Here is a 21205-nt window from a genome sequence, read left to right as displayed (position 1 = left end):
CTTCAGAGTCTTAAACCTTGGGTCGAGTGCTATAGCTATCTTTAGAAATCTCACATTGGTACCTTCTTTGCATATTGTCCAATCTGCAGTGAAAGAACACATGCTGGGTCATCACCCGAGACCGCTATAACATGTAATATATGGCAGAATGTGGATAAAAAGAGCAGGGAACATACAGTTCTCCCCCAAGGAGTTCAGTCACCAATTTAATTAACACATTTTTTTAACGAACGTCATCAGCATGGAAGCATGCCCTCTCGAACGGTGGCCGAAGCATGAAGGGGCATACAAATGTTTAGCATATTTGGCACGTAAATACCTTGCAGTGCCAGCTACAAAAGAGCCGTGCAAATGCCTGTTCTCACTTTCATGTGACATTGTAAATAAGAAAAGGGCAGCATTATCTCCTGTAAATCTAAACAAACTTGTTTGTCTTAGCAGTTGGCTGAACAAGAAGTAGGACTGAATGTCTTGTAGGCTTTGAAGTTTTACATTGTTTTGGTTTTGAGTGCAGTTATGTAACAAAAAAAATCTACATTTGTAAATTGCACTTTCACGATAGAGATTACACTACAGTACTTGTATGAGGTGAATTGAAAAATACTGTTTATTTTTTTATCATTTTTACAATGCAAATATTTGTAATAAAAATAATATACACTTGGATTTCAATTACAACACAATACAATATATATGAAAATAAATTTCAATTGTATTCTATTGTTCTTCTTCGAGTGATTGTTCACGTCCATTACACTTTAGGTGTGCGCGCGCCGCGTGCACGGACGTCGGAAACTTTTTCCCTTAGCGGCTCCCGTCGGGCTGGCGGGGCCCCCACCTTCCCGCCAGAGCGGAGCCCCGCTCTAGGGTATATATATCCCTGCCGACCCGACCCCTCCAGTTCCTTCTTACCGTCCATGGCGGCGTTGGAACAACTCTGTCTCTCGTCTGAGAGTGTCCCTTAGCACATTAGAGTTATCTAGCAGTTATCAGTTAGTTGTGTAGTGTTTAACCAGTAGTTAACGGCTCATTAGAGTACTTAAAGTTCCTGCTGGGGTTGTTTGTTCAGCACCGGCCCCGGGTGGTGGGGTATGCCACACGCCCAGGGTTTTAAGGCCTGTGCCACGTGCCGCAGGCCCATGCCATTGAGCGACCCCCACGCTTCGTGTCTTCATTGCCTGGGGGAGGCTCACCAGAAGGAGCGCTGCAAAATCTGCAAGGCCTTTAAGCCCAGAACTAAAAAAGAGAGGGACTTTCGCCTTAGGCAGCTGCTCATGGAGACGGCGTTACAGCCCTCCACTTCGACGGCACCGTCTGCCTCCGTGCGGAGCGCCCCGGCTTCGGTGCGGGAACCGGCGCCGGCGGGTCACCCGAAGACCGCGGCACTGACCCAGCGGGGAAGTGCACGACGCCGATCGTCTTCGCCGGCAAAAGTGAAGGGCCAACCTAAGGCCCGAGGCCGCTCCCCGCACAAGAAGGCGGCACCGGTAAAGACCTCGAGTGCCCCTAAGGCCGACACGGCCTCATCACGGACCCCGGTAGTGGCTCCGGCGCCGAAGGGCCCGTCGAGCCCCGGGATGAGCGCGTCGAGCGAGGATGCAGGGCTGGAGGAACTGGTGGAACAGCCCTCCACTCCGGACACGTTTGAGGCAGCTAAGGACCTCATTGCCTTGTCCGTCGAGGCCCCGGCACGCGCTGAAGGCGCCCCGCCTATGCTGCCGCGCAGCGGCAAGCCGGCGATGGTGCGCCCACCACGGTCGCCGTCTCGGCACCGTTCCAGGGACCGGTCCCGGTCGAGCTCCGCCTCGGTGGACTCCCGGTTGCCCCCGGCGCAAGAAGCACCGCAGCAGTCGGGCTTCAACAAACGGCCGGCACCGACTCAGCAACCAAGCACGAGTCGGCACCGCGAAGCATCGGCGGCTCGTTACCCGAGGCCGACCAGCCGTAGCCGTTCCCGGTCCCGCGATCACCGGTACCGTTCCAGGTCCAGGTCGACGAGGCGCCATTCCAGGTCCTAGTCGCGGAGGCGCTACTCCCTAATACCGGACCGGCACCGTCCCACGGCCCCACCGTGGCCTTCCAGGTCACCGTCCGTGGTCTCGGGGACTGACTCAGACCGATACGGCGGCTATGCCCGTAGGTCACAAGCCAGCAGGGACTACGGTCAGTCACAATGGGGCCAGCCGAGCCAATGGCCATTCTGGACACCCTGGGCCTACCACCAACAAGAGCCCCCATCGGGAGCCTCGAGACCCGGGCCATCCCTGTACCGATCCCGCGGCACCGTCCGCCATCGTATAGGGAGGCAACGGTCTCTAGACCACCGGAGCGGGAAGGAGCGGACTCGGCACCGAGTACGGTACCGTCCCAATCCCACGCGGCGGGTCAGGCCGCAGAGGAGCAATTGGCTGATGCCGGATTGCAGGACAATGAGGATGGGCAGAAGGCCCCGACCTCTTCCTCCTCGCCAGATGAGGCGGTAGCGGGCACACTGGTGTCCGGCCCTCCCCCGATTGACCATCGGGCACACCAAGACCTGCTTCGCCGGGTAGCCCTCAATCTGGGCTTGCAAGCGGAGGAGACCATAGAGCAGGACGACCCCATGGTCGATATCCTGAGCCCAGAGGGCCCCTCCAGAGTCGCTCTCCCGATTATACGGACAGTACAGTCCAACTATAAGACAGTGTGGCAAACACCGGCCTCCAGTGCGCCAACTGCAAGGGGAGTGGAGAGGAAATACTTCGCCCCATCTAGAGGGTTTGACTTCCTCTTTCTACATCCGTCCCCCTGTTCGCTGGTGGTCTCGGCGGTCAACGAAAGGGAGCGACATGGCCAGCAAGCTCCTGCCCCCAAGGGCAAGGAAGCTAAGAGATTGGACCTATTCGGGAGGAAAGTCTATTCATCGGGGGGCCTGCAACTGAGGATCGCCAATCAGCAGGCGATTCTAAACAGGCATAATTTTAACTCTTGGGCATCAGTCGCCAAGTTCAAGGACTCCCTCCCACCGGACGCGCATCCGGAGTTCACGGCCCTGGTGGACGAGGGAATGGCAGTGGCCAAGACCTCTTTACAGGCCGCACTGGACTCAGCCGACGCTGCGGCTAGAACAATCGCGTCGGGAGTCGTGATGAGGCGTTCGGCGTGGTTGCAGGCTTCAGGTCTCCCGCCGGAGGTGCAGACCACGCTGCAGGACCTCCCGTTTGAAGGTTCGGGCTTGTTTTCCGACCAGACGGACGCCAGGCTACATAGCCTTAAGGACTCACGAGCGACCCTTAAGTCGTTGGGTATGCACACGCCGGTAACGCAGCGTAAGCCCTTCAAACCCCAACCGCCGCAAAGGCATTACCACCCTCGGCCCCGACATGAGCCTTACCGCCGTCGAGGCAGGGATAACAGGCGGAGACGTAACAATACGCCTAACCAGGGCCAGAATCACGGCCAGGGCAAGCCGCAGCCGGGGAATAAACCAGGCTTTTGAAGCTGCGCCCGAGGACAGCGTACCACTTCATATACCGGATCCTCCTTTGGGTTTCAAGGACCGTCTGTCCCAATTCTACCGGGCCTGGTCGCGCATAACATCGGACCGCTGGGTCCTGCGCACAGTGAAGGCGGGCTATACCCTCCAGTTTTCCTCGCCCCCTCCCTACCATCCCCCTTCCCCGTCCCTCTTCAGGGACCCTTCTCACGAGCAACTCCTCATACAGGAGGTACAGACCCTTCTCGCTGCAGGAGCAGTAGAAGAGGTCCCTCTGGACCTAAGGGGAAAAGGATTCTATTCCAGATACTTCCTGATCCCCAAGGCGAAAGGAGGCCTCCGTCCTATCTTGGACCTGCGCGATCTAAACAGGTTTCTGATCAAAGCGCGCTTCCGTATGGTCTCCCTTGGAACTATTATCCCATCCCTGGATCCGGGGGATTGGTATGCTGCCCTCGATATGAAAGATGCCTATTTTCACATCGCAATCAATCCGGCCCACAGGCGTTTTCTGCGCTTCGTTGTCGGACAGCGCCATTTCCAATTTACTGTCCTGCCCTTCGGCCTGGCGTCAGCTCCACGGGTGTTTACAAAGTGCATGTCCGTGGTAGCAGCCTTCCTTCGAAAAAGAAGGATGCGTGTGTTCCCGTACCTGGACGATTGGCTACTCGCGGGCAGGTCGGAGGCCGAGGTCCGATCTCACGTGACGCTGGCCTTGCAGACGTTCGACAAGCTCGGCCTCCGGGTCAACGTGCCGAAATCCACGTTAATCCCCACACAGAGGCTGGATTTCATAGGTGCTACCCTGGACTCGGTAACGAGTTTACCAGAGGCACGGTTCATGTCAATTCACGGGGCCGTAAGCTCGGTCCAAAAATTTCCCACGACAACGGCAAGGTGTTGCATGCAGCTTCTGGGGCATATGGCAGCTTGCACGCACGTGGTCAGACATGCCCGGCTGAGACTCCGGCCTTTACAGTTGTGGTTCGCCCACACGCATCGCCCCAACAGAGACCCATTGGATCAAGTAGTCACGATCCCGAACCAGGTGCTCAGCTCACTAGGCTGGTGGCTCGATCGCCAGCAGGTATGCGAAGGGATCCCCTTTGCTGCCCCACAACCCACTCTGACGTTAGTGACAGACGCATCAGACATAGGCTGGGGGGCGCACCTGGGGGAACTGCGGACCCAAGGGCTGTGGTCCGGAGAGGACAAGCTGCTTCACATCAATCTGAAGGAGCTAAGAGCGGTTCGCCTCGCCTGCCAGACCTTCCACGCCTTCCTAAAAGGTCACAGCGTGGCAGTCCTGACGGACAACACTACCGCCATGTTCTATATAAACAAGCAGGGCGGGTCCCGGTCTTCTCCCCTCTGTCGCGAGGCACTCCAATTATGGAACTTCTGTATAGCCCATGCGATACACCTCATCGCGACGTATCTCCCGGGAATTCAGAACGGCTTAGCAGACCGCCTCAGCCGATCCTATCGAATGCACGAATGGACACTGAGAGGAGACGTCCTGCATTCGATCTTCCGGAAGTGGGGGTTTCCCCGGGTGGATCTATTCGCCACCAGGGACAACAGCCAATGCCCTCAGTTCTGCTCGTTCCAGAACCTCAGCCCGGGATCATTAGCGGATGCTTTCATGATCCCATGGGGAGGGAGCCTAAAATATGCCTTCCCTCCATTTCCACTTATACACAAGGTTCTTCTCAAGACCCGCAGGGACAGGGCAACGATTATACTTATTGCCCCGGCCTGGCCTCGCCAGCATTGGTTCACGTCCCTGCTGGAACTGTCCGTAGCCGATCCAATCACCCTTCCCCTCCATCGCGACCTAGTCACGCAAGACAAAGGTCGCCTACTCCACCCGAACCTGTCTTCGCTTCATCTCACGGCATGGTATCTCTCTGGCTGAACGATGCAGAGCACAGGTGCTCTCACCAGGTTCAGCAAATCCTCCTTAATAGTAGGAAGCCCTCTACAAGGGCAACATACCTGGCGAAGTGGAAAAGGTTCTCCCTCTGGTGTGAGCCTCAACGCATACAGCCTTTGCAGGCCTCGGTTCCGTCCATCTTGGACTATTTACTGCACCTCAAGAATCAAGGGCTTGCGCCCGCCTCTATTAGAGTTCACTTAGCCGCTATTTCGGCTTTCCATCCGGGAGAGTTGGGAGTGTCAGTATTCTCCAACCCCACAGTGGCCCGATTCCTCAAGGGGCTGGAAAGGGTGTTCCCCTACTCACGCCCGCCGGTTCCGACGTGGTCTCTGAACCTAGTCCTAAATAGACTCATGAGTCCTCCCTTTGAGCCCCTGGCCACTTGCTCCCTCACGCACCTCTCGTGGAAGGTGGCGTTTCTCGTGGCCATCACGTCGGCCAGAAGGGTATCAGAATTGAGGGCCCTCTCGTCGGAACCACCCTATACGGTGTTCCATAAAGATAAGGTGCATCTTAGGCCGCACCCCAAATTCCTCCCAAAGGTGGTGTCACAGTTTCACATGGGGCAAGACATTTGCCTCCCGGTGTTTTTCCCAAAACCCCATACGGACCCTCACCACCGCAGCCTACATACCCTGGATGTCCGAAGGGCGTTGGCATTTTACCTGGAGCGGACCAGGTCGTTCCGCAGAACACCCCAGCTGTTCATTGCGATTGCGGAACGTATGAAAGGCTTGCCTATCTCGACACAGCGCTTGTCGGCATGGATTGTGCATTGCATACGCACTTGTTATGAGCTCGCCAATGTTCCGGCCCCGGATATCCGGGCCCATTCGACTAGAGCCCAAGCGTCCTCAATGGCCTACTTGGCGCAGGTCCCGATCCAGGAGATCTGTAAGGCAGCCACCTGGTCGTCCATACACATGTTCACAGCCCATTACGCGATCCATCATCAGACCAGAGAGGACGCGATGGTCGGCCGGGCTGTGTTACAGTCAGTTGTACCTTGACTCCTACCCACCTCCAATGGTAAGCTTGGGAATCACCTAATGTGTAATGGACGTGAACAATCACTCGAAGAAGAAAGAACGGTTACTTACCTTCTGTAACTGTTGTTCTTCGAGATGTGTTGTTCACGTCCATTACACTTCCCACCCTCCTTCCCCTCTGTCGGAGTCTCCGGCAAGAAGGAACCGGAGGGGTCGGGTCGGCAGGGATATATATACCCTGGAGCGGGGCGCTGCTCTGGCGGGAAGGTGGGGGTCCCGCCGGCCCGACGGGAGCCGCTAAGGGAAAAAGTTTCCGACGTCCGTGCACGCGGCGCGCGCACACCTAAAGTGTAATGGACGTGAACAACACATCTCGAAGAACAACAGTTACAGGAGGTAAGTAACCGTTCTTTTGACAGTGAGATTAAAACTGTGATTAATCGCGATTGTTTTTGAGTTAATCATGTGAGTTAACTGCGATTAATTGACAGCCCTAATAATTATATATATTTGCACACTAGGTTTTGAGAAGTTATTAATTCTGCATTGAATTAATGAATTTTCAATATGCACTTAGTTTTTTTTCAAACGCGTAAGTTATATAGAAATAAAAATGAATAGTTTCTGAAATCTGAGTATTGTATTCATGAATGTGCTCTGAAAATTCAGCCACCATCTTACTGCACCTCTGTGTTGAGTGTGTGTGTTTGTGTGTGTGTGTAAAATGTCTAGGGATCATATTTTTCCACTGCCAAAACTTCCTAGGTCACTTGTACAATTATACATTCTCTTTCTTCCAGACATATTACTGTGTCTGCGTTGACCTGAAACAAGAAGGGATGAAGAATCACAATTCATTCCTCTTGAAAAACAGAATAAATTGTTAAAGCATGTTTTTCAGGCATTTTTTCACTTTGTGAACAGCTGTCTGATTGAAGAATCTGTTGCATAGGCCTGAGGTCATCACACGGATAGAACAGGAGGTTAGCAAGTGGTTTGTAAACTCATTTGAAAAGAGAGGGTAATAACTGGTTCCTTTACTACTTACTCTTCTCCTGCTTCAGAGTAGCAGCCGTGTTAGTCTGTATCCGCAAAAAGAAGAACAGGAGTACTTGTGGCACCTTAGAGACTAACAAATTTATTAGAGCATAAGCTTTCGTGGACTACAGCCCACTTCTTCTCCTGCTGTGATCCTTTAACCTTGGAGGACTGGTTGCATCTCATACTGTAATTCATCATTTTTTTTCTGGTGGAATTTAAATTAGGTTAAGATTCAGAAATAAAATAATGTTTATCAAACAAAATAAGTGAAGACTTCCCTCCCCCCCCCAACATGAAACTTGATAATTCTATTTAGTTGTGTTCACAAGTGAATATTAAAATGGAAACCACAATAAACCCAGATACACTTCATACTGTGTCTTGAAAAGTTCACTTGCATTTTTCTTTTTGTTTTTTTTATGTAGCTTGGAATTAGAATGGGTTTTTTTATCACTTAAAAATTGGAGCCATCACTATCAATTAATTTCAAATATGGCACAGTACTTTGAAATGTAAAACTAACTTCACACAGAGAACTACATGAAAAGAAAATCTGTTTTGATAGAAAAAGATCCAGTGGAAGAAAATTCATCCACCAATGAAACATACCTAAATAACTGACAGGGCAGAGGCAGTATTCTGGGACAGAGGCAGTAGAATATGCGTAGCTGTCTTCTTTCTCCAGGGGCTTGGCATCTCTTAAAGCAATAATTTTCATCTTCTGGCTACTTTCATTTTCTTTTCTGTAAATTGATAGCTGTTTAATGCTTCCAACATATTCAAACTTACTTTATTTGGAAGTAACATTTGGGCAACTAAATGCTTCTAAAAGGGCAGCTGAGTTTTTGGAGGATAGGAAGGGTGAGAGAAGTTGTTCCACATAGTCCCTGGGAATCTGAAAAAAGGTAGGGGAGAATTAAAAGTTAATTTAATGTTAAATACACTGAAAGTATGAGAGAAAAAGGTGTATACTGTATAATCTTGTACTTCTTGCTTTTCCTTAGGAGTATTTTTGGTAATGCAGTGCACTATCACACATTGAAATCTGGTGGAACATGCTACCACACTGCAGGAACTGATGCTTCTTTCACAGTCTATCTTTTTACTCTTTTTCTCATCCCTCTCCTCCCCCAGCCATACCTTCCCAAGAGGAAAACCACTTCAGTACTGCCAAGGGAGAATCTTCACATCTGAAAAGAGGACAGTATTTCCCCATTAGTAGGCAGGAGTTTGCTATACTTTAATTTGACCACATGGCAACTAATCATTAAATTTTAGTTAAAATGTTTAAAAGTTGAATTTATTTAGTAAAACAAATTAAAGGGTCTACTTTTTTAAAACTGGACTTATAATAGTAATATGACTTATTTACCTAGGGGATGTACCAAAAGAGCAAACCTACAAAAATATGTGAACATCTAATTGATCTCAGTACGTACTTGTTCCTATCCCATCAGGCTGATATCTCCGCATCCTATTCAGAATTTAAGCAGTTTAGGCACTTCAGTGCTTAAGTTCTGTTGATAATCAATGGATCTGAAGCTTCTACATCATTCAGGTGCTTTGGAAATGTGTACCCTATGTCTTTCTGATGTAGAATGGACGTGCTGAATAAATAGTTACATTCTAGTAATTATGAAGTATAGTTTGTATACTATTGACTGTAAACAAATGCACATAAATGCAAAGTTAGACTGTATTTTAAACGAGAGTATACATTTTTTTTTTAATAATGCTACTCAGTATGAGCGCAATGTTAAATACATTTAAATCAGGTTGCCTTAGATACTTTTAGAGTATTTATTATTTACGGTATGTTTAGGCTTGAATCCTACGGTTGGGTCCACTAATGTGGACCCTTGCCCACTCAGGAATCATTGTTGCGAATTCAGTTGCACAACCTTGGGATCTTTGCCACTTGAGTAGGAATGAAAAAACTACAATGTCATTATCCCAAGGAAATGCACCACCAAAATAACTATAGCACAACTGGGTTAAATTATTTTCAGTCTTGACAGCATGAAATACAAATATAGAATCATGGTTCTTTATAAAACCAAACTTTTTGTAAAGTATATAACACTGACAACTTTGAAGGCTCAGGTATGTTTTTTTTTCTTATTTGAGACTTTTCACCGTCATCACTCACTAGTAGTTTGTGATAAATAGTACTTAACATTGGTTGGTATGCAATGTTAGTGAACTTTCTAAACTTTGAACAGAAAAACCTTCTAGTTTGTAAGCTAAAATTCTCTTAAGGCTTTTTCTCCTATACTTTTCATAAAATTGTAATTTACTGATGTTGCCAGAAAACTAGCACTGCTTAGTCAAGATGAACATCACTAATTGATCAGATTGCCTTTATTCAGAATACCTTTATTTAATAAAAACCTTAGTCTACCTCAGTATATTCTCTATTAAAAGTAACCATCTAAAATACTTTTCTCACATAGTTTTAAAAATGGTAGTGTACTTTTAAAAGGTTGTCACTTTGACATGAATGACTATTACAGTAACTGGTGTGTTGCCCAGTATATTTAGAATATTGATTTTTTTTGTTTAATAATTCTTACAGGTGCATTCTGCTTCCTCTTTTGGGGATGAAGCCCCCCCAGCAGAGCCTCTTTCTGCTTGTAGATTCGATTGATGAGGGTTGTAATGTTGCAGAAGGTGAACAGACTTCTACAGGCATATCTGGAACTATTGCAGAGCTTTTAGCTGATCACTACGAGTTCTTCCCTCCATGGTTGCTCCTCCTCTGCTCTGCTCGCAAGCAGAGTAAAACTGTTACAAAAATGTTTACAGGTGAGTACAAGCAATTGTGAATTGTTAGCTACCTATGTGCTGTAACAAACATAATTTTACAGAAACCTTACTGATGGTTGAAAGTGCAAAGTATACATTTTAATTGCTCTAAATTTGTTGCCAAAGAGTTAAAAACCTTGACAATCCTAAACACATATTCCTATTTTTGGGTTTTCTATAGTGCTGATCAGTAGGTAATATATAGTAAATGGTAAATTAGATCTGCCAGGTAAGGTTGGCACGGAGCTTTCTTTTTTCTTTTTCTGGTCTTAAAAAGCTATGTCATGATTTTGTAAGTGTGTAGGTGACATGTATAGTATATGTCGTTCCCCCCCCCCCCCTATATTTTCCCCTACACACACAGACTTCAAGAGTCTCAGAGATTTTTTTCATCTAACATCAAGATGTCATCTTATTTGAGAAAGCAGGAGCTAAATTTTGCAAGCTAAGTGCATGGGTTTAACCGAATGCAGAATTAGGTCTTGGGAGTGTATTTCTTGGCAAAGGTTATACAGTAAAGAATCTCCTACAACTTGTTCATCCAGTCCTTGCTATGTCATAAGACCATTTCATCAGTGTGATGCTATTGTTACTGGAAGTTTCTTGCAGCTTAATAAAGGGAAGCACCAAAACTGCATTCCAGGCCTGTGTATAAAGCCTGTGTGTGTGTTTAAGGCAACAATTGGAATGAAAATGTGATTATGGAATATAGCCCCAAATCTTTGATAGGCTTACTAGTTTTCACAGTGGCCAAAGGACAATGTGATAACTGCATTTTGAAATCAAGTACTGTATTAATCAGTGGCAGACATGAAAATGGTATTTGGGAGAATGAGAACTAAAATTAAGAGAGGCTTTGGGTGGCTTCTTAGAGTATCTTTGGGTGTATGCATGGGAATAGTGTTTTTTCAAACCTTGGCTGCTTAGATATTTAGTCATTGTCAAAAAAGCAGAGAAAAACTACCTTCAGAGCAATTTTATTTCCATTCTTTTGAATCACATCATGTTGCAGATTAGTCCTGGAAAATTGCTGTTCTGTTGTCTTCGAAGTATATTTCCAGATGGAGTTCCTGACAAGAAAAATCAGCAGAACTAACGTATAAGCTTTGAAATAAATTTCATTTGAATGAATTAGCTTCTCATTTCCTCAGAGGGTGGTTTGATGAATAACATAATAAGGAAGTTAGCTTGAAATGTTGCAACTCAATGTGAACCATTAAAATCTTTTCTTCTTTGGCATCTCTGGCTATTACATATAGCCAGAAAGAATGATACCCAACATAATTGGACACAACTTTAAATGAATTTGAGTATATTTGGAGAAGGTTGTATCTCCACCAGAGTAGAATATTATAACTCTTGGTAAATTGTCAGGGAGCTGCACTCCAGTGGACATTCTACCCAGAGGTTTGAGGATGCAAATACTGTGGAGGCTATTCCAGACCATGGGTGTAAAACAGAGGCAGATAACAGGAGTTTTGGAGGGTGTAGCCCGCAGACTCTGTGCTTGGAGATAGCGGGACTTGGTGAGTGGTGTATTTATTCCATCTGTGAGTTCTTTGTTTGACTGGTTTGGTTTTTTTTTCTGTCTATAACAGCTGTATAGCTGGGCTGTGGGCCCATGGGTAAGCAGCAGAAACATGTCTATTTGTTGGTGCCCCTGGAACTTCCCTAGTGTTCCAAGACTTATTAAAAATCATCATTAATGGTACAGAGTGCACCTCTGCTAACTCTTTTAAAACTCTTGGTTGCAAGTTATCCAGACCTGCTGATTTAAAAATATCTAACTTTAATTGCTGCTGTTTTATATCCTCCTGATTTATGTTTGGCATAGAAAGAGTGTTATCATCATGTGATGAGACTACATCATCTTCTTTTTCCAAATACAGTATAGAAATATTTATTGAACACTTCTGCCTTATCTTACTTATTACTGTCAGTTCTACTATTTCCATCTAGTGATGGGCCAGTGCCATTGTCAGGATTCTTTTGTTCCTAATATATTTTAAAAATTCCTCCTTATTGTCTGTAACTCTGCCTCCCATAGATTTATTTTTGTGTCTCTGTGTTTCCCTTATCAATTTTCTACAGTTCTTAGCTTCTAATTTCTGTTCATTTTTATCAACATCCCTTTTCTTCCATTTGTTATGTTGTTTTTAAATTTTATATAGCAGCCTTCACTTCCCCTCTAAACAAATAATTTTTTAACCAATGCAGCCTTTTTCTTAAATTGGTTATAACCATTGATTTTAACATTCTAATTATGTGAATCATCCCACCAGGTTTCAGCAATACCAATTAGATTGAATTTATGGTCATAATGAACTAATCTAGTTCCTATTGTTGTTACCCTAGCGTTGGATTATAGGCGGTTAAAGAATTTAGTTCCTTGATAAATTTTGTTTTCAGGATCTCGATTTAGTGCTAAATGAATGCTTATATCTTCCATCTTTTTACCCTCTTCTTTTGTTATTAATGTAATGCCTTCCTAACTACTCTAGTCAGTCTGGTCCCAAGGAAAATGTTTCCCCTACTACTGAGGTGTAAACCATCTAAACTATACAGTTCCCTCTCCCCACAGAAGGTGGACCAATGTTTCACAAAACCAAAGCCCTGCACCACTTACCAAGCCAGCAGTTCACTTGCATTTCTTTTGCCTACTGTCGTCTTTTCCCTCAGGAAGGTTCTCAGAGAAGATCATTTAGGTATTTATTATTCTTCAATACACTTCCAAGTAAGCTATTAACCATGAGATATCATGTGACATGATATGAAACATCAGTGATGGATCCATGACCATCAACTCCAGAAGCATTGTCAGTCTTAGAGTGATGTCTTGTGTCTTTTCTCCATGAAGGCAGCACACCTTCCTGTTGTCCATCTGTCCCTTGAAGAAAGTTCTTTCGATTCTTCTGAATATTGAATCCCTAACAAGTATAGTCTGTCTTTCTTGGATGTTGGAGATCTGTGTGCAAGCTAGATTTTCATACAGGTGTAGCCAAGCTGCCATTCATAGTTGTGTCCTGTACATCTCTCCGTTCCCTTGGACCAGCTGGCTCTTGAGAGGTATCTTCCACAGTTGTCATGTTGAGGACATGCTATTGATTGGAAACTTCTAGCTGTGTGGCATTCCTCCTGGTCCTTCTTTCTCTGGTGGCTACTGCCTGCCCTTTTTTGTCCATTTCCAGCCATGTAGAATGCTGCCATGACCTTTTGCCTCTGGTGGTTACAAACTGCCAGGACTTCTCTCTCTCTCTCTCTCTCGCCAGTTCCTTTTTTCCTTGAACCTGTTATACTGATATTTCCCAAACCTGGCTGTTTAGGAAGTCATCGGCTTCTCTGATTCTCTGTAGCATCTTTATTTGCCTCTCTAGTCCAAGAAACTTTTTCTCCAGCACACCCACCAGCTTGTACTTCATGACCAGGAAGGCCAAGAACCTACATGGGGAACAAATATTTTAATAGTGGGCGCTTCAGGTGTTGAGAAGGGTACTCCGAGCATCACAGCAAAATGCCAGCTGGAACAGATTGTTTAGCTTGGAGTACCTTGTTCCCAGATCTGAAAAAGAGCTCTGTGTGGCTCAAAAACTTGTCTCACTCACCAACTGAAGTTGGTCCAATAAAAGATATTACCTCACCCATCTTGTCTCTCTGGCTCCATAGGTTATTTAAACACTCTCACTTGCTCTTTCTTCAGAATTTCATTCAACTCTTCTGACTTTGTGTAATATTTTAACTGAGATCTAGGAAACTGAAATGTCACATGATATGTTTTCACTTTCTTACAGGCTTTCTGTCTTGGAAAACACTTTCTGAGCTGATTTTTCTAATTGTTGTACCACAGATCGAACTCCCTGCCTACCTTTGTAGCCTGAATTTATCTTTTGTCTCTAAAAGAAATAACCTAACCAGGTTGCCATTCCTGCTTCTATCTGTCTTTTGTCTGTTAAATTTTGTTTGCTAATTTGTTCAGTGCTCAGCTTACTATGTTGTTTGAAATAAACAATTACCTAATGCTAATTCTTCCCCAATGGTATGATGTATTAGTATATACTGTTTTAGAACTTTGCAGAAGATACTGTTTATCTTTCTTAGTCTTATTTAGTGTGCTTTAGTCTCTTGTAGCCTTCTCAACATTCAGGGGAAGTTAATAACCTGTAGGTTACTCAGATAATTAAAAATCAGTTTTGAAGTTGAGTATTCCCTTGGACATTCTTCTTCCACCTGGTCTGTGTATTGTGAATGTGTGTTTGTGCATATAGGGACAGACAAAGTGAAACAAAAAACAATGGAACCAACCCATTTTTAATTTTGCTACACCCTTATGCTGAATACATGTCCAGGTTGTGTGCTTAAACCCCAACTTGTGCATGGTCATAGTAGTATTTACATGTTTAAATTGGGAATATAGATTTTCTTGAGCAAGCACATTTGAAGTTTTTTTGAACTTTGTCTCCAACTACTAGTATTTGTTCTTATTTTGTTTCACAATTCTCTCACCCATGTACATGTTCTGCTCTACTCTACCTCAGAGGTAGCCCCAAGTGAGGGAGAATATTAGGCCTTAGGGCATTTTATCTACCTTCAGATCTACTAAGCTAGAGTGGCGGGTTTCAGTTCCTCTTGAGTAATAGGAAGAAGCACCAATGAGAATTGATGGAATTCAGAATTTTGAACAAAAGGTTCTATCTTCAACCTCACAGTAGTGATAGACGATTAAGTGGTATTGGCAATGGGCTGGGAAGGTTGTGGGTGGGGATATCATCAATAAGTGGATATGGTGAATCCAGGTGGGTTGGGGACCCCCAAGGCTGGTGAGTAAAGGAAAGGCAGTAGATTGATATATGGGTGTACTGGTTCAAAAAAATTCTGGAGACGATGCGTTTGGGTTGGGTACACAGAAAGTGATTGTGGGCCTGTGGAAATGAGGAGTGAGTGACATGAGTGGAACTTTGAGGGGCATAAAGGTGTGGCAATAGCTATGCTGACTCATATGGGGCAAGGGAAATTGAGGGAAAACAGACTGAAGTAGAGGCTTGAGAAGTGAAAAAGAATATGGGTCCTTGGAAGAGAGGGAACGCTAGCAGATCCACATAACTGACCTGCCCTCAGTTGGAGCAGTGACTCCCTTCCATGGGGAGCCAATTTCAGTTCATTGAGTGGAAAAGTCAGGGAAGAGGCAATGTTCCCCTGCCTCCTTCTCTTGTGCATGCCACCAGTAGCTTTCCTCGCATGGCTGCTCACCCTTCTCATGTACTCAACATTCCACTTTTCCCCATTCATTCTTCCCACTCCCATAATGCTCATCACCCCTCGGGTGCACTTCCCCTATAGTCTAATTATGAATATCTAACTACTGGGCAAGTGAATGGCAGTATTAAACATCGTCTTTTCACTATACTTGCTAGGGGTTGTTAGGAATTTTTAGCATTCCTTTACAGATTCTATAGTATGTCTTTAGGTATTTCTAATGTACTTGGTGCTGAAATTTGAGTAGACCGTGAAAAGCTAAAAATATTTTTTTGTGTTTAAGTACTTTTTTTGCTTTGGAAAGTAATCTGATAAGTGATAACTTCATTTTAAAGGAAAAAATCCTCTAACTGGTAAAAATATGGTGGTTGGCCTTCTAAGAATAAACTGATTTGTTAAACGTGGCATCTGGCAAGTATTAATCCATGATATCTATATAAGATTCCAGTACTATCACTGTGTGTCACTCTGAAGTCTAAAATGTCTGAGTCAGTGTGAAGCAATGGAATGCTTTTTTTTGTTGAGAATATCACCAGCTTCAGTCATCACTTGGATTTGCGGACTGTTACCATCCAATTTTTAAGTTCTTAGTCATTTTGGGCCTTTTTTTACGTGTGACTTTATGAATTACACCTACATGCAACAGCATAGGCTTTCAGCTACTTAATAGCTTTAGGTACTTTATAACAAAGCAGTTTTATTTAAAGATACTTGGCATTGAGAAGCCGATACTTACCCATATTTAGAATTTACTTTTCATAACCTTTTACTTTGCCATTTAATTTTTTAATATTTCTGCTCACAAATAGGTTGCTAGCTGTTGTTTCAAAGGGCCAGATTTTTAGGTATGTACGTACTTAATTTTTGTTTTTTAGACTACAGGTAGAAAACAACTATCCCTACATTTAGATCACAGTTGTGACAAAAGAACTAACAGACGGAAGATAACTATAGTGTAATTATTCAACAAGTTTTACTAGATGAAACATATTTTTTTCCAGTATTGAGATCAACACTTTTTTAAAATACAAATTGGCTTTTTGTTAACATTATTTGTTAGATAACAAACACATATTATATTCAGAATTGTGTAATTGTTTTCAGACCTTTCTGAGTTAGCAGACAAAGAAAGAATAACTTATTGTCACGGAGAGCAATTATATGAATTCAAAGAAATGTGGACCTTGTTTTTATATATATTTGAATATAAAATGTTGAGATGGCTCAAATAATGACAGTCCTCTGTTCCCTCTCCTCCAACTCTCCCAAACCCCAGTACCATTGAGGTTCTGGGTTTTATAAATTAGAATACACAAAATCATTTAGAAATTATTAGAAAGCTTGGAATTTTAGAAAACTGACACAAGGAGAAATCTATGGCTAGCAGCATTAAGAACAATAAGAACAAGTATTTTAAAGACATTTTGACCAAAAAGAATCCTAACCATGGTATTGGGCCATAACTAGATGGAAATAGTAGAATTATCAATAATAATGCATAAGAGGCAGAAGTATTTAATAAATATGTCTGTTCTGTATTTGAGGGTTAAGGAACAGATGATCTATTCATATGATCTGATGATAATGAAACACTTTCCATCCCAGAATGTTAAACAGCAGCAATTAAAGTTAGACATTTTTAAATCCGCTGGTTCGAATAACATGAATTCAGAAGTTTCAAAGGTGTTAGCCAAGAAGCTCTCTAGACCATTAATGTTGATTCTCAGTAACTTATGGAACACTGGGGAGGTTCCACAAGACTGGAAGAAAGCTAATATTGTGCTAATATTTTAAAAGGTAAATGGGATGACCCAGGTAGTGATTGACCTGTTAGTCTGACATCAATCCAGGGTGAGATAATGGAATGACTGATACGAGACTCAATTAATAAAGAATTAAAGGAGCATAATATAATTAATGCCTATTAGCATGGGTTTATGGAAAATAGATTGTCTGACTTTATTTCTTTGATGAGATTAAAAGTTTGGTTGATAATGGTAATGGTGTTGATGTAATAGACTTCTGTATGGCATTTGACTTGGTACCACTTAATAGTTTGCTTTAAAGAATGAAAATAATACAAAATTGACATGACACACAGTAAATTAATTAAACATTGGCTGATAATTCTGAATATAATTGTAATTGGGGAATCATCACTGAGCAGGTGTTTCTAGTTGGGTCTTGCATGGATTGGTTCTTGGCCCTATACTGTTTAACATTTTTATTAATGACCTAAAAGAGGACATAAAATCATTACTGATAAAGTTTGCAGATAAGATAAAAATTGGGGGAATGGTAAATATTAATGAGGACCGCTCACTGATACATAGTGATCTGGATTGCTTGCTTGTGCTCAGCTTACCAATCAATAATATGATTTAATACAGCCAAATATAAAGTTATACATCTAGAAAAAAATAATGTAAGCCAGATTTACAGAATAGGGAGACTCGGGAAGCAGTGATACTGAAAAAGATTTGTGGGTCATTGTGGTTAATTAGCTGACCATGAGCTCTTAGTGCAACACTGTGGCCAAAAAGGCCACTGCAATCCTTGGATGCATAAGCAGGAGAATCTCAAGTAGGAGTAGAGAAGGTTTTTAACATCTGTATGTGGCACTGATGTAACTGCTTCTGGAATACTGTGTCTAGTTCTGGTGTCCACAATTCAAGAAGGTTGGTGATAAATTGGAGAGGGCTCAGAGAAGAGATGCAAGAAAGAGTAGAAGATTGGAAAGCATGTTTTATAGCTAGGGCCCTTTTGGGAATCATGATTTTTATTTTTTAGAAAATTCACAACAGTGTAAATGGCAAAGTATTAAATTTCATGGAGTTTGCATGGAACTAATTTTACAAGTAATGTTACTAACATGAAAGATCCAAGCAACAGAGGCTTCCCAAGATGACTCCTAGGGAAAAATGGACCCTAAAAAGCTTGATTTATTTGGCAGGAAGATCTGTTCCTCATCTGTTCTCCAGATGCGTATTTACAATTACCAGGCAATATTCTTAAACGACAGAGATTTGAACTGGGCAAGATGTTGCCAGGCATTGAGAAGTTTCCACAAGATCAGAGGGAGGAGCTAAGATCCCTGGTATCTAAGGTGCAGTTAGTGGCACAAACATCTCTGCAGGCTTCTCTTTCTAAAACATATCTGAATCCACCCCTTCCTCTCCACTGCTGTGGTTCATGCAAAGTTTCTGCCTCCTCTGGAATACTGCAAGATAGTTTGCTCTTCAGTTTATCCAGCATTTTGGTTCAGATGTTTGGGTCATCATTAAAAAATACTGAAGTTTATCTGAATATCTTCTGGGCTAGAAATCTAGGGAGCACAGGCTTTCTAATACATTTTCTGCTATTTCCTGGTTTTGGTCGGGTAGGATGTTGAGAATAGCCTGTCTTCCAGTATTTTAGTCCTTCCAGTTGTGATCCTGACTAAAATTAGGAAATGAAAAGGTCCTTAGCAATTAAGGAGAATTATGGTAAAAATTATAATCCGGTTTTACTGAAGTTCAAAATTTCAACTTGTTTGTCTGACTCTTAACTACTTTGTCTATGCTACTCCTAAATTCTACTAATAAAATCGATTGTCCCTTGTGGAGCTGAGCTTTCCTCTTTTAATCATCCACATTAAAAAAAAAAAATGATAAAAGCAACTGACAGCCCATGCTGTTTCATGGATGTAACCCCTAAATTCCTGTGTTTAAAAAAGAAAAGGCGGAGAAGTAAAAAATTAAATGGTAACAGGCCACGAATCTCAGTGGTGGTTGAACCTGGTGCTATTCTAAACAAAAAGAGCTCTCAGCCATGCTTGTAGCTGTTTTCATTGCTTCACACTGACTCAACAGCCGTTCTAGGCTTCTGAGTGATGTTTGGGGTTATGTTTGCTGATTGTGTTGTGTGGGTGGTTGTGTTGACTGGTGCCTGGGTTGTGTTGTGGTGGGACAGTTGTGTGAATGTGTACAGGTAAGCAAATGATGGGTAGGTGCTGTGGTGAGGTGCTCTGTTTTTGAGTTATTGTGTGTGCTGGTTGTGTGGTGTACATTGTTTTGAAGAACTGTGGCAGTTGAGCCAAGTAATTCTCCTCCATCTGTGCAGTCTTTCTCATACAACCAATAAAACTGTTGCATGCAAAATTAGCTATATAATAAGTGTGGTAATTGCTCTGCTATCATGATGGTCTAGGCCTTGTCATGGGCATAGATGCTTGCTGTCTCACTGGTGTAATTTATAAAGTCAAAATGGGTGTGAACGTAAAAATTAGATGGTAACAAACCACTAATCCCACTAATCATTGAAGATGGTGATATTATGAATAAAAAGAGTCCTCCTCTTGCTTCCATTGCTTGATACTGACTCTGCAGACAGTATAGGCTTTAGAGTGACACCCAAAATTACCATACTGGGATCTTATTATGTAGATGTCAAGAGAGATTCATTAATGAGAAGAAAATCCATGTTATCCTACATTTTGTGTTAGAGGTTAAAGAAGTACTTTTAAAATAGTTGTCACGTTATTGAAAAGGCTTCACAAGTAGTGGATTTCACTGTGTGAAATTGTACAGCTTGATTATAAGACCTCTTTTGTCCCATATATCTATATAGTTGTGAAGTTTTTGTACTCTTATACTACAATTTTTAAACTTTTACTCAAAGGCTTGGAAGCTAAAATTGGCAGCAGTGCTCGCCAGTGGATATGATTTTTTATTAGCTATTTGATTTTCGCCTCCTCTTCTTGCACTTCTCTGATTAACATTGCACAGGTTGATATCATGGAATATAATATATTAACTAACATGAAGTTCTGTATGCATTTGTAAAAACTCCCTAATATTGTTTTATTTAAGCAATTAGTAGTTAATAGTTCTTACAGGTTGGGGGAGGTAAGATGTTCTAAACTTAAGAGCCTGTGTTCTCTTTATGAAGTTTTTAATGAATAAATAAATATTTATGCAGTGATGCAGGGTTATGAAAGCAACAACATTCAAAGTTGAGGCTGCTCTAACTCATTCTGTCATATTTTGATATTGCAGGTATGTCTGGTGAGTGTGATGGAATGTGAAATGTACAGTGTGCTGCACATGGTTAGGCAAAAAAAGTTAAATGCGGTTTTTCAGTTTTCAGGTGGATGATATTCTGTGAATCACACAGCTCCTTATGAGGAGGTTATACATAAAAGTTCATATAAATACCTAATTGAAATCCTTTTTAGATCAGCAATGTAAATTATTCATAGCTAAAATATTGTATTTCTCGTTCATCATAAATATTTAAGATGCTTTCAGTTAAGTGAAGGAAGGGTGTGTGTGTATGTATGTGTGTGTGTATATGTGTGTGTGTGTATATATATATATGTGTGTGTTTGGTTTAAATTTGTATTTAAAAAAATGATTAAGATAAATGTTTGAGAGGAAAAAATAGTGTATTTAACACAATTTGTTCAGAACGTATATTTGTTGTACTAAGGTTTGAAAGGGGTCCTTTTACTCTTAAAGTATCTCTCTAGCGAAGACACTTTTTTTTTTTTTTTTTTTTTTGAATGACCCAAGACCTCAGTGGGATGCCAAGAATTACATTTGTAACTGAACTGTTTACAGAGCTGCCAGGGAACTTAATAAATCAGGGAAATCCATATTGGACAGAAAATTATGTGTTGTAAAAAAAATCTGAACAATGCAAAAGCAGGGTCGTGGGACCGTAAGT

General features: G+C 42.9%; 1 protein-coding gene across 3 annotated transcripts in view; it reads left to right on the top strand.

Moving 5' to 3' along the window:
• ANKRD50 (ankyrin repeat domain containing 50) overlaps positions 1-21205 on the top strand; it is a 56075-nt gene that overhangs the window by 17296 nt on the left and 17574 nt on the right. For 2 of the 3 annotated variants that reach the window (XM_054029835.1, XM_054029836.1), the window contains exon 3: positions 10020-10249. The exons of the other annotated variant lie outside the window; for it this stretch is intronic. In XM_054029835.1, the coding sequence (XP_053885810.1) occupies positions 10020-10249 (230 nt within the window). The remainder of the gene's footprint in view (positions 1-10019; positions 10250-21205) is intronic. 3 annotated transcript variants of the gene reach the window in all.

Source organism: Malaclemys terrapin, chromosome 5, assembly GCF_027887155.1.
Source record: "Malaclemys terrapin pileata isolate rMalTer1 chromosome 5, rMalTer1.hap1, whole genome shotgun sequence".
Lineage (NCBI taxonomy): Eukaryota > Metazoa > Chordata > Testudines > Emydidae > Malaclemys > Malaclemys terrapin.
This window is presented reverse-complemented; position numbering and strand designations above follow the sequence as displayed.